General features: G+C 40.2%; 1 protein-coding gene across 2 annotated transcripts in view; it reads right to left on the reverse strand.

Annotated features, from left to right (window-relative positions):
* LOC123982797 (dynamin binding protein) overlaps window positions 1-12,667 on the reverse strand; it is a 49,694-nt gene that overhangs the window by 22,972 nt on the left and 14,055 nt on the right. For both annotated transcript variants that reach the window (XM_046068641.1, XM_046068640.1), the window contains exons 2-4: window positions 12,467-12,621; window positions 10,205-10,327; window positions 4,946-7,201 (exon numbers count right to left, since the gene is read on the reverse strand). In XM_046068641.1, coding sequence (XP_045924597.1) covers window positions 4,946-7,201; window positions 10,205-10,327; window positions 12,467-12,611 — 2,524 coding nt within the window. In that variant the 5' untranslated portion in view covers window positions 12,612-12,621. The remainder of the gene's footprint in view (window positions 1-4,945; window positions 7,202-10,204; window positions 10,328-12,466; window positions 12,622-12,667) is intronic.

Consider the following 12,667-nt stretch of genomic DNA (forward strand, 5'->3'; position numbering starts at 1 on the left):
AAGGTAAGGCTGCGCTTGGAAATCTTACTAATGTACTTTGTTGTCTACTTAGGTGAGGCTGTTTAATTATCATCGTTCAACATCTCAGCTTTCAGCAGCAGAACACAACCGAAACTGTGTGTTTGTGTATGTGTGTCAACTGCTGGAATGTCAAATAAAACATTCCTCTCCATGGCTGTTGGCATTTTAAGGCTAAATGAAACTGTGTCTTGACTGACATTCAGCTCATCTAGAAAAAGTGGTGTGATGTCCAGCAATAAGGTCATATATCAAACCGTCTGCAGCCTAGACGTCGCCCAGTTTGTAAGGCTGACTGAGGGAAACCTGAAGCTGAAACAGATCCTGAAAACAGTGTTAAATAGATCAGGCTGTGGTGTCATGGATGCTGATGGAGGCTTTTTGAATGGTGGGTTTAAAGAATTAAAGGAGGCTGAAGGTCAAAGAGCTTGTAAAGATGGTAGAGAAAACCCTGCACTAGTGTGTGTGAAAAAGTGAGACACTGAGCACATTCTATACTGATATACATTTTATATGACCCACTTATTATCAGTCATCACATGATGCACTTACATGCCTACCTGACTAACACACATACAGGCACACACACACTGACATGTATTATACATTTGTAAAACCTTATATTTTTGCAACTTTCTGTCACTTTCTGCCAAAGTGAAACTATAATTTTTGTCCCAAAGCCATGTAGGGCTGGGCAGAAAAATGTTGTTATTCATTTTGTGATATTGATTTCAACCATTTCCAAGAAGCCTACAGCCATGCACACACAAGGGCATAACTTGTACATAAATATAATAATCAGACAGGATACAAAACCTTTAACACTCCTCTCACCTTAAAACTAACGCAGATTATCACTTTAATGTTCTCTCTCGTATATAAAGACAAAGGCTTAAATTTAGCACAAACATTTAAAGCTGTCCAGAGATATAAGTCACACTCTGTGAGCGTGTGTTGTTTTGTGCTTTAGTTTAGTCACTCCTGTTTCAGCGTCTGAGGACTTTGAACTGTCCTCTGCACAGTGACGTGCAGGCAGAGCCTAATGTTGAAGTTGCTCCCTGCCTAGTAACAATAAGCTGCCATTGTCTTTCAAACATCACATTCAGGAACACACCCTGCAAAAGCATGGAAGTCTCAGACACTGTGTGTGTGTGTGTGTGTGTGTGTGTGTGTGTGTGTGTGTGTGTGTGTGTGTGTGTGTGTGTGTGTTCATGTGAGGACCAATAGACAAACATGCAACAAATATCCTGAGACTATGTTTGATCTTTTCCATGAGCTAAGCATTAAAAGGGAAAACAAAGGGAAACATAATATCCTACTACTGCTAAAAAGCTTTTCTGTCCAACTAACATGTTGATAATTACCATTTAAAAGATTCTGCAATGACAGTGTGCTTGGCTTTTTTTCACTTCCAGATGCTGAATCTCAACTCTTACAAATCATTAGTCACTATCTTAGTCAATTTCCACATCTAACAGTGGGGCAAATGTCAAAGGAGAAAGAAAGAAGGAAGAAGAAGGAAAAACATTGATTGAACATTTGATTTTGTTATTGTGAATGGAGGGTGTGAGAATAGCTGTAGTGTGATGAGTGAATAGAAACTATGTGTTTGCATGACCCTTTGAGTCACATGTAGAACATGTTTTTGCCCTCTGACTGTTTCCTTTCCTTCAGGGATCAGGGATTCACCCACTGACCCATTAATAACATTTAGCAGGACATAAACAACTGAACAAAAATAGAAACAATAAACACAGGCATTTACTGATAATTAGATTAATGACAACCAAGATTAAAGGAAAAGTATTCAATTAGAATAGAATCATCCGGTAGTAATCAGATTACCTTAGAAAAGATGAGCTTAGAGCAGATGAACAATAGCCTCAATTGTGTTTGTTTTGGAAGACTAATCAGTTTTTCTTTGCCAATCATTGAGCAACTGTGTAAATAAATTAATTCAATAAGGATGAAATACAACTGAAACTTTGATTACAGCATAAAATGAGATACATTAACACTAGAAACGGCAGGTAATCAGCTAAAGAACATTTGTGTGTGTGTAAGTGTGAGTGCGTGAGAAATAGTCAGCTCTGCTGTCGGAAAGGTGTACAGATAGGAAATCAGCACTGAAACAGAAAAACAAGAAGAAGATATGAGAGTGGCTAATCCAGCAAATTAAATATCTAAAATATCAAGTGAATTCATTACATTGACAATTTGCAACATTTCCCACATTGGGCCTAATACACCCAGAGGCTAAAGTCAATCTGCACACCGCACTGAAACTGAGATCATCATCCTGCATTGTCAAAAAAACATCACAATGCAATACAAGTGATATATTGACACAAACACATAACTCAGGTGGTTTTGATCTGCATGATGGAGAGTTATGCTACTCACAGAGTAGAAAAATATGAGCAGAGTTAAATAATACTTTATTATAGGAGACTACACACACCCCTATGGAAAGCGCAAAGGTAGAGAAAAAACTGTAAGAAAACTATTGTATAACAACATATGAAATCTAATCAGTGACATTAAATTGATAGATACCATGGTACAAACAGTACAGAAAATCACTGATGATCCAAAAAATTGGTGTAATTGTTTAGTTTTTTATTCCAAGCTTTAAATTAAAACTAGCTGATATATCCTCCCTGCTCACATCATAACAAGTTGAATCCAAACAGGTAAAGTCAAGTACTGCCTATGCCCTTGAGCAAGGCAATAAAACCGCCAACTGCTGCACTGACTCAATGAGTAGAGAACTGCTGCTGTAGCAAGCATCTCCAAGCTGTGGCTATTAACAAAAGTAATGTTGAAAAACAGGAACAATGCTCGGTCCACACAGCACTGACTGTCAAAGGGTCTGACAAATAACCTGACAAACACCATCTTGAGTTCAAGCCTACCTGCCCCTCTGCTGGACCTGGCGTCCTGAGCGAGTCCAAACAATGTGGAGAGGTGTGCCATAGGCCACGTCACGGCTCGCCACAACCAGACTTTTGGTCCCGCTCCAGAGTGGGCCATGCTCTCTCTTTATCCACTACTGCAAAAATCCCCCAAACCACACCCAGTGTATTGCCTCTCCTTACTCCTTTTGAAGATGAACAGATGATGGAGGAAAAGGATGAAAGGTTCAGAGCGAGGGAAACTGTGAGGAAGGCAAAAGAGGTAGGAAATCTGGATAGCGAAAGAGGGAGTAGAAGAAAGAGAGCGGGTGGAAAAAGGGATAGAGGCCCACGTGCATTGCCTACCCTCTCACTATGTGCAGGAATGCACCTCGTACCTATGTGAAAAAGTGTTGGGCTGCCAAAGACAGCAGTGTGAACCCTGACAGTATGAGATGGCAAAAACAAATATAATACATAACTATTATATTTGATATATGTAAATATATTGGGGAGAAAATAATGTCAGTGTTCACAATTACTGAATCTGTCTCTCAATTGTTTACAGATAAAATCTGCAATATATTTGATAAAAAACACCTTTAATGGAATCATTGTGTTGTTGGTATTGTGTGACCTTTCAGACTTGAACAATTGTTGTTTTAACAGTTTACTGCAGATTGAAAAGGATAAATCAGTCATGCCAAATATGATGTGAAAACCGTTAACTATTAATAATAACTATAAAAACTTAATTCAATTGAAACAGTACCTGACTAAACTTACCTCAGTATTGGACAAGTTCATTTCCCTTTACTCCACCTAAACCCTGCAGCAACATGCTGATTCTGCCATATTTGCTATACTTTTCAAAATAAGCAGTGTAGTGAGACAAAGCTAATTCCTCCACACGCACACAAACACACCCTCAATACACTATCCTCCTTCCGCTGATCATTGTGGACAGTAAATAGGGATGTCTTGTTTGCATACTGTAGTTTACAGTGGAATTTAAATAACTTGTGACTGTGTGTGTGTGTGTGTGTGTGTGTGTGTGTGTGTGTGTGTGTGTGTGTCGGGATTGGGATAACAAGTCAAAGAGGAAATCTGGTAAGCACTGATGGCTCATTTTTAGATTCCTGCTATATTACATTTTGTCTTCAGTGAATGGGTATTACTCTTTAATCTAACCTGCAGGCAACACAGCCTCAGAAGTGGACCGTGACATCAAGCAAAAGAAATTCTACTTTATTTGTCTTGTCTTTTGTATTGTTTCTGTCTAAAAAGCTACTTGCTTGCTCACATAGATCTGTTTATAGAATATAACCATGTTGACCAATACCTACAAAACAGTGAGATGCCGTTTGGAAATTATTATAACCCTTCTTAAATAGAAAAATAAAATAAAATATCAATGTTCATATCAACATAAAAAAAGTACATTTTACTTACTGTACATACTTACTGGTGACTGATCAACAAATATATTATCTGTTTGGCATTCTAAGCAGATTATTTTTTTGATTCATTGATTAGTCGTTCAGAGTCCACAGTGATTTCCTCAAATTATTTTGTATGACCTACAGTTAAAAGCCTATATATCTTTAATTTACAATGAAAACAGGAGATCAGCAAATCCTCACATTGGAGAAGCTGCAACAGCAACAGTTAACAACTAACCGTTGCAGCTCTATTCAGCTGCTCATCTCTATTTTATCTCTTATTTATCTATTTTAAACTCTTGCACTTATGATGACAAAACCCTCCCATTAGTTCTATGATGTTATCGTTACCTCTAGAACGTCCGCTGTTGGCTCCAATGAAAGACTCATACAGCTCCCAGTGCAAGAGCATCCTGGGGGTTTAGGGGTTTAAGGTAATTAATCGTAATGTCTTCATCTTTATTCCATGTTGGGACCTTTGTTGCATGTTATTCCAATATCTCTAATGTCGATACTATCTAATAAAGGCATAAAATGTCTTACGTACTTAAATACTTCTCCCCCTCCCAATCCACTGCCTATAAGTCTTACCTTGTAGCTGATGCTGCTCCAGGGCCAGTGTCTCCAGTGTGTAGTTGCAGAACTCCAGATTCTCCATGGCTTGCGTGCGGGCTGTCTCGTCTTCCTCCTCCTCCAACATGGTCCTGAGTTCCTCCGCTGTATGTGCATATGCCTCCATGTCGTGCTCCACCTCTTGTAGCCGTAGCAGCAGCTGGTACTTTTCCTCCTCTTCCCTCTGCCTCTGCCTCTCCAACTCCATCTCTCTCTCCAGCTCTTTCTCGGCTTCCAGCTGGCACTGGATTTCATGTTCCTGGGCAGCTGCAAGGTCACCAAACTCAGCCTGCCCTTCTGTTATTTGGTTGATGGTGTTTATAGCTGGTTCGTCAGGGGTGTAGAAGATGTGGCTGCTGGTTGGAGGAGCAGTATTGTGTCTCGGGCAGCGAGGTGGGGGCCGTGGAGCAGGGCGAGCTGGTTTGTATGCAGGTGGGGCTGGGGGACGAAGGACTCTAGGACGAGGAGGAGGAGGGCGAAGGCTCTTGCGCCTCTCTAGTGAGGAAGAGGCAGAGTTCGATTGCAAGAGGTGGGACAGTGGTGAATGTGAGGAGCCTCGAATTATATCGCTTTCATCACTGTACTCCAGGATAGAAAAGTGGCGAGAGACATGGGATTGCTGGCTCAGATCACCAACAGAAGACGTGTCCCTGGGAGCACCAGAACTCTTGTTAGTATCACTATATGAAGTAGTCAAGCTTTTCTCAAATTCAAAAAGTTGCTGGGTTAGCTTGGCCTCCAGGTCACCAGCTGAGGTTACAAGGGCATCTAAGGTGATGGATGATGGCATTATACCATTGGAGCCACGCACCGTCTGCTGGGAACGTTGCCGTGTCTCAGCACTGCCCATCATATCAGCATCACTGACACTAGAGTGGCGAGTTAGCTTCTTCTGTTTATGGCCCTCAGCAAGGTTAAATAACATCTGGCCAAGCTTGGGAGTTCTGTCATTGGTGATGGCACTATCCGTTGGTGGCCTCTGGTAGTATCTGCTGTCTTTAGACCAACCATGCTGAGTGCTAGGGAGGGTTAGGCTATGGGTTAGTTTGGTCTGTAAGGATCGAGTGTTACCATTAGTAAAGTTAGACTGATTTGTGCCAGAAGATGGTCCATGGTGCTTATGGCTATGTGTAGACAGGCTAGGCCGAGATGGGAGTTTGGGCCTTGCTGGAGGAGTGGATTTGGGTCTCTCGGGCCCTCTTTGTGTTGGAGCAACAGGTCTACGCGGCTGACAGTCAGGCCTGCTACCATCATCTCTCTGTACTCTGTTGTTAGTTTGAGCTCCTGTATGTTTGTTTTCACTTTGCCACCTCTGCTCCTCAGTCCTCTCAAAGTAGTCCAGGTCCCACACTGTATGATCCTCATATGGCCTCCATTCAGGATCATTCTCTGACTCGTTGGGACATAAACGATCTGAGCTGTGTTCAGAAGTAAAGCTGTTCTCCTTGTCTTCTTCTGGTTCAACAGCATTTGTTTCCTCTGCAGTTTTCTGCCCATCGTCCTCTATTTTGACAAAACGATGAGGAAAAATACCGCGTTGCCCTAGAAGCTCCCCCTCCAGCCAACCGTCTTCCAAAGTGTTTATAACACGTATGCGATCCCCCATATCAAAGTCCAACTCGCCTGGTTCCATGGCCCGAAACTCATACAGTGCCACTACAAAGACACCACCCTCCTCCTCCTCCTGTTGCTCTTCCTCTTCCTTTACTACAGCCTCCTTCTGCTCCTCTTCCTCTCTCAGAAAAACCTCTCCTTCTTCTACACCTTCCTCTTCAGTCCCCTCTTCTGCATCGTAAGGGTCCTCGTAGTTTAACTGTTTAGAATCATTGTTCAAATACTGGCAGTCCGCGGGCTCCTGAGGAGATCGGAGAGGACCCAGGAGCTCCACAAACCCCTCTGGGAAGATGCCCCTGCGACCCTCCAGCTCTCCCTGGAACCAGCCAGGCTCTGGCCGTCCAGTGATGATGATCAAGTCCCCCTCGCGGAAGTCCAGCTCCTCATTGAGCTGCGCATGGAGGTTCATAAGGGCCTGGGCCTGACCCAGAGCGTAAGGTGGAAGCTCCGAAGCCTGCGCCTGAGCTGAGCGTTCAGACAGCTGCCTGGAGCGGCATGACAGGGTCAGCTCCTTCACACATGACGTGGGAAAGAGACCACGGACGCCCCAGGCATTACAACCACGCTGCCAGGCTTCTCCAAGATCCACGCACGCTCCTGCCTCTTTAACTACCACATCACCTGGAGTGACACAGAGTAAAGGGGATCACATTTAATAGCTTTATTACTGATGTGAATCATAGTTAAATGCAAAAAATAAATTATTTTCTAACATTGGAACAGATACAAGGGGAGTTGCATGCACTGCGAGGGATGCACAGAGACAAAGCAGCAAAGCTTAAGAATATAATTGTTCTAATCAATCTACAGTATATGTATAATGTTAACTCATTCAACCAGTTAGCCAATTAATTACCCAGAGAACAAGTCTATAGTTTCTGTTTGTGGGGCAGCAAACAGGTGTGCCTGGCAGAGAGCTTGATATTTGATTTGTTTTCTTTTTTTCCGCATTCTTTGCTCCGCTGGGGATAAATACCTAATTATTAAACCGCACTGAACTGAACTAAACTGAACTGACTTGGCTTAAAATGAATAGAATTAAACTGCAATTAAGTGCTGGGTATGGCTGCATTTAGGTAGCTCTGGTCGCATCACATCTGAGCAATTTATTTCACGTTATTTCAAATGATGTTTACTATTGCATTCCTATTAACTGTACTTGGGTCAGCACTGATGCTAATATATCTGGAGAGTAAGGGATTACAGGAATGTTGACTGGTAGGCAAAAAGCCACAGGGGTCACATTCCAAAGACCTGCGGCTCCACCTCCCATTGTGTCTGGGACCAAAACTGGAACACAGCCAATACGGACCATAGAAAATCATACTGGAAATGAACATTTCAACTCTCAGACAGTTTCCTGTGATCTGGGAAGTGTTATTTATGTATGAAAATACAAAAATATACTGGAATATTGTTGTTGAGTAGTTTGTCACATAAAATAAGTATGTCTATATGATGAAAAGATTAATTATTTGACATAGTTGTGGCCACTAAATAGCATGTTGTGAGTTCCTATTGTATACTGACATAACCAGAAGTATTCCACTAGATTAATTTAAAATTTTGTTAAAATCAACTTTTAATCCACAATACAATTTCAACTACTACTATAACTACAACTACAACTAGCACTTCTAATGACATTAAAAGACAACAATAAAAAGTTTTACCGATGTAACGGATCTCTGCAAACATCAGTGTTGTATGCCTGAGCTTGTTGTGAATGACAAATCAGGAAAAAAACAACACAACAACATCTAATGTTGAAAAAAAGAGAAAACAAAGTCTGCTGAAAACATTCTTTGTAGGTTTCAGTTTGGGATCTGGGGACATCTAGTGGGGTGTTTTAGAAAGAGACTTTGTGTGTTTCTGTCAAACTGCTGCTATAACAATGAATTTCCACTTTTGAAATCTGACGAGTTATATCTTAGTTTGTATAATTAACCGTGTAGAAGGTCTTTGTATTTTGCTCAAGAGAACTTAAAGATCTGGGCTGAATTAAAGAAGAAAATCCCCAAGTTCTAAATAGAAAATTCTTTTAATTTGGAGATAATTTGTATATCTACCTGTAGCTCTTTTGGATGACAGATTTAAACACTGGAGAACAGCAGGCCCAGACATTATTACTAATTAGCTTATCTACAATTTACTGTTAGTGAGAATTTGTGAATTTTAATAACATTGATTCATAATTGGCCTTTTGGAGAAGCAACACACTGCCATAACCTAGAATTCAGATTCTAGATCACAGTGAAAAACAGCACAGTCCCCTCAGACTGAGTTTGGAAAAAGGCGCTCCCTTAGTTAACTTTGTCAGTTTTGCTTAAGTCCTTGATGCCCACGGGATCACGATTATGTTATATGATCACATAGACAGACAGAATCAAGCAAAGATAGCATAAAATTGCTGTTTGACAGCACAGACTACACCAAATACATAATAAAGATCTGTCCTATGGCATTTATTAATCTCCTGGAATGTGGGAAAAACTGCAAAATTCCCCAAAACTACTGTTAACTCTGAACGATCTCTTTAACCATCATCCCACACATTTAAGCTATCCTAAATCTCCTTTGAATAATTAATGTAATAACTAATGTAATGTTTTTTTCACACAACCTCCCATAAAACTGTTTGGAGCCCACTGGGGAGGCCCGCATCCAACTTTGAAAACCTCTGATCTAAAGAATATTATTATAATTATTAATTATTATTATTATTATTATATTCCATAAAAGAATCAATGTTACTTAAATGGCCTTAAACAAAATTGTTCATATGAACATGAGCTCCTCCCAAACTAGAAACCAAATTTAAAAAATGAGACACAATCCTGAGTCTGCAGCTGACTGTGAATATGAGACATGGTATGTTGGGTTTCTTTGAATTTTACTCCTACATCGTGGCTTCATTTCTAACTTGTCTTTAGAAATTCCCTCTAGGTGCAGAAAGTGACCTTTACCTTCTTTCCTAATCAATTTTCTGATCCTTGTCTAATGTCTTTCCAGCTCTGGGTTAGAGTTGTTTATGTTCATTTAAAATGACTGGATAACATTTGACCATACACATACCAAACACATTTTCTTAAACTGATATTCCCTTTTAAAAAGGACTCCAACAAGGGAAACCAGTGCCTTGTCTCCATTTACTGTGACCAATGCGATCAGGGCTTCCTTTGTTACAGTATGATTTGTAGAAAGAAATACGTTTTTCACACATTTATGGCAACATTCAACTTAAGAGTGCGTAGGTCCCAGTCGGTGGCAGTGGAAACAAGGCCTCAGGTCACAATGTCCAAAACAACACAACCACACTACAACACAAAACAAACAATTTACCTGAGCACAATGGCATCAACAGGAAGCATTAAGCTAGGTGAGAAAACATGACCCACCGGAGTTAACAGTAGTACTGCCAGTATTTAAAACACAGTGGTTGGTTTGTTACATCCAGGATCCTGTTCAAAATGTCTACTTGAACAGATAACAGACAAGCCCATGCATGCTCTGATAAAAGTCTTCATGTTTTATAACTTGTCATAAAGTCTGGAGTGATTCAAACTTCATACGATCTTTAAAAGTCGTCATTGCCTTATCTGAGTGCATGCAGTATGTCCATACCTCTCTTCAGGGACAGGTTGCCCGGCTCTGCTGAGCTGAAATCATTGATGCACACATACAGTCTGTCTCCAGGCTTGGTGCTGGGAATGGTAACCTCTTCCACAAAGGTGCTGGGAAACTGACCTGAAGACAGGAGACAGAAAAAAGACAGATGGATCGGACTACAGTGAACACAATGAGAAACATGTCCTACACATGCCTGATTTTCCTGTATCTTTAAAACAATGACAAATATAACTTCTTGAATTAAGATGTGTCCAATATTCAGATACATTAACTCACAGACATATGAATTGTTATCCAGATGTAGTATCCTCATCTTAATTTAATAATTTGCAGATAATATCAGTAAGACTACATACAATTTCATCCCACAAGTGTGTTCTGAAAATATTGGACATTTTAAGATGAACACCAGTGTGGAACTTTGTGGAATTAAACTTTTACATTTAAAGGCTAGACTAACAAGCCTACTGTTTTACTGTAGTTTGCTATTGAAATCTATCTGAAAATATTATATGTGTACTATTTTTAGAACCAATACCATGACAAAATCAGGTACTACATTCCTTTTAATGCGATAAAACTAAATGCGAGTAGAATGGTATTTAGTGCAAACAGAGAAATCCCCAAATGTACAAATTATGTGCATTTCTTTGAACTTCACATCATTGTATGTATGTCAAAATTTGACCCTGTTACAAAGACGTCATCTTTTCAGAGAAGTCATGCCATAAATTTAGTGATATCGTCTGTGTTTAGTTCCCCTCTGCACTTCCCTTCTGAGGGAATTTCCTTTCTCATCTCAACTCTTGGAAAACTTAAGTGGATTTATGTGAGTTTGACCCTTTAAGGGCAAAGAAAGCCGAGGAACAAAAATGTACACTTCAGGGGCATCAAGTGATAAGCAAAACAAACACTATTTAATGTCTAAGAACTTATTTATGAAAGCAAGATCTGCAATACTTAATTCCTCACTTTTCAGAGTAGTTCTCATTGGTAATTCTCAATTATCAGACCTGCTAGAAGGGCGAGAAAGTTTCATTTGAATCTCCCTCAAACCCTGTCCCCTTACTCTACAAGTGGCCAGTCATGGACGTATGGTGCAATGCATTACAAACCTCAAAAAGGAGGTGAGCCAAACAATTATTTGAAAGCATTGCTGAACTGCATCATCTGCCAATTCAAGCGCAAAGTGCTTGAAATGCTCTCACAAATGCACTTCAACACTTCCAAGACCAATAGGCCTATGTCACCCACAAAATACAATGTGACTTGTTTTTATAATCAATAAGCTACAGGAAGCTTATCCATGTATTTTTTCCATTAGTGGTAAAGTTATTTGTGGCAAACAAAGTGCAACTTTTTAATAAAAAATGTTAATCATAAAGGTCATAATCATATAGGTTTGAAGACTGTATATTTCATTTCATTTCATTTATTATGATCACCATTAGCTGTAGCCGAAACAACAGCAATTCTTCCTGGGGTCCACACAGACACAACACTCTGTACATCATAGTACACAATTACAGAAAATCACACACACCAATACAACAAAGACAATACCATACATACATACAACCATACATAAACACGATACAACACACTACATAACCCAGCTCTCAACAGGAAAAATCACTTAACTGAACAAACAGAAGAAAGAGAAAATAAGAACATCTATTATTTAGACAGTACATTGCACTATATAAAGTCTAGATATCAATCCATATATAAAGATGGACAACACATCTTCAATGCCTCCCACATTAAAAAATTTAAGCCAAAATATGCCTTCATTTGTTGATTAGGTTTAGGCAAGAGAAGCAAGATTGGTAATAGGGTAAGAAAATATCACCATAAGCCAATCACAGGCAGAGTAAGGCGGGTCATGCCTTCGCCATCATAGGGAAAAAAAAATGCATCCCGAACACAGGCGCTTCCATCTTGCGCTGGTGTTGTAATTTGGAGCCCGAGTCTGTTCAATAGTGATCGAGGTTTGAGTCCTTGTATTGAGGTCCCGCACATACAACCAGCCAACTCAATTGCTAGCAGAGCTCAGCAGTCAATCATGACATGAAACATCGCTTTTATAGCATAAAAAAACTAATTAAAACCAAACGTTTTAGGGGGCGGGGTTTAGTAGGCTATCTATATAGCAGCCAGCCACCAGAGGGCAATTAAGGCATTTTGGGTTCACTTTTGGGGATCTAACGGTAATAATAGTATAATGTAGTAGTAATAACGACCCCTGACACTTACCTGTGACGCCATCTTTGTTACCAAGCAACCAGAACTCATCCAAAACACTGAGCACCTCAATGACATCACCGGTGAAGAGTGGCAGCTCCTCTGAGACGCTGGGGAGAAACTCGAACACAGCACGCACCACAGATCCTGCTTCCATTACTCATAACCTACAGAGGTCCAAAAGAGAGACAGTGAGATTAAGAGAAAATTCCA

Source organism: Micropterus dolomieu, linkage group LG14 (genome assembly GCF_021292245.1).
Source record: "Micropterus dolomieu isolate WLL.071019.BEF.003 ecotype Adirondacks linkage group LG14, ASM2129224v1, whole genome shotgun sequence".
Taxonomy (NCBI): Eukaryota; Metazoa; Chordata; class Actinopteri; order Centrarchiformes; family Centrarchidae; genus Micropterus; species Micropterus dolomieu.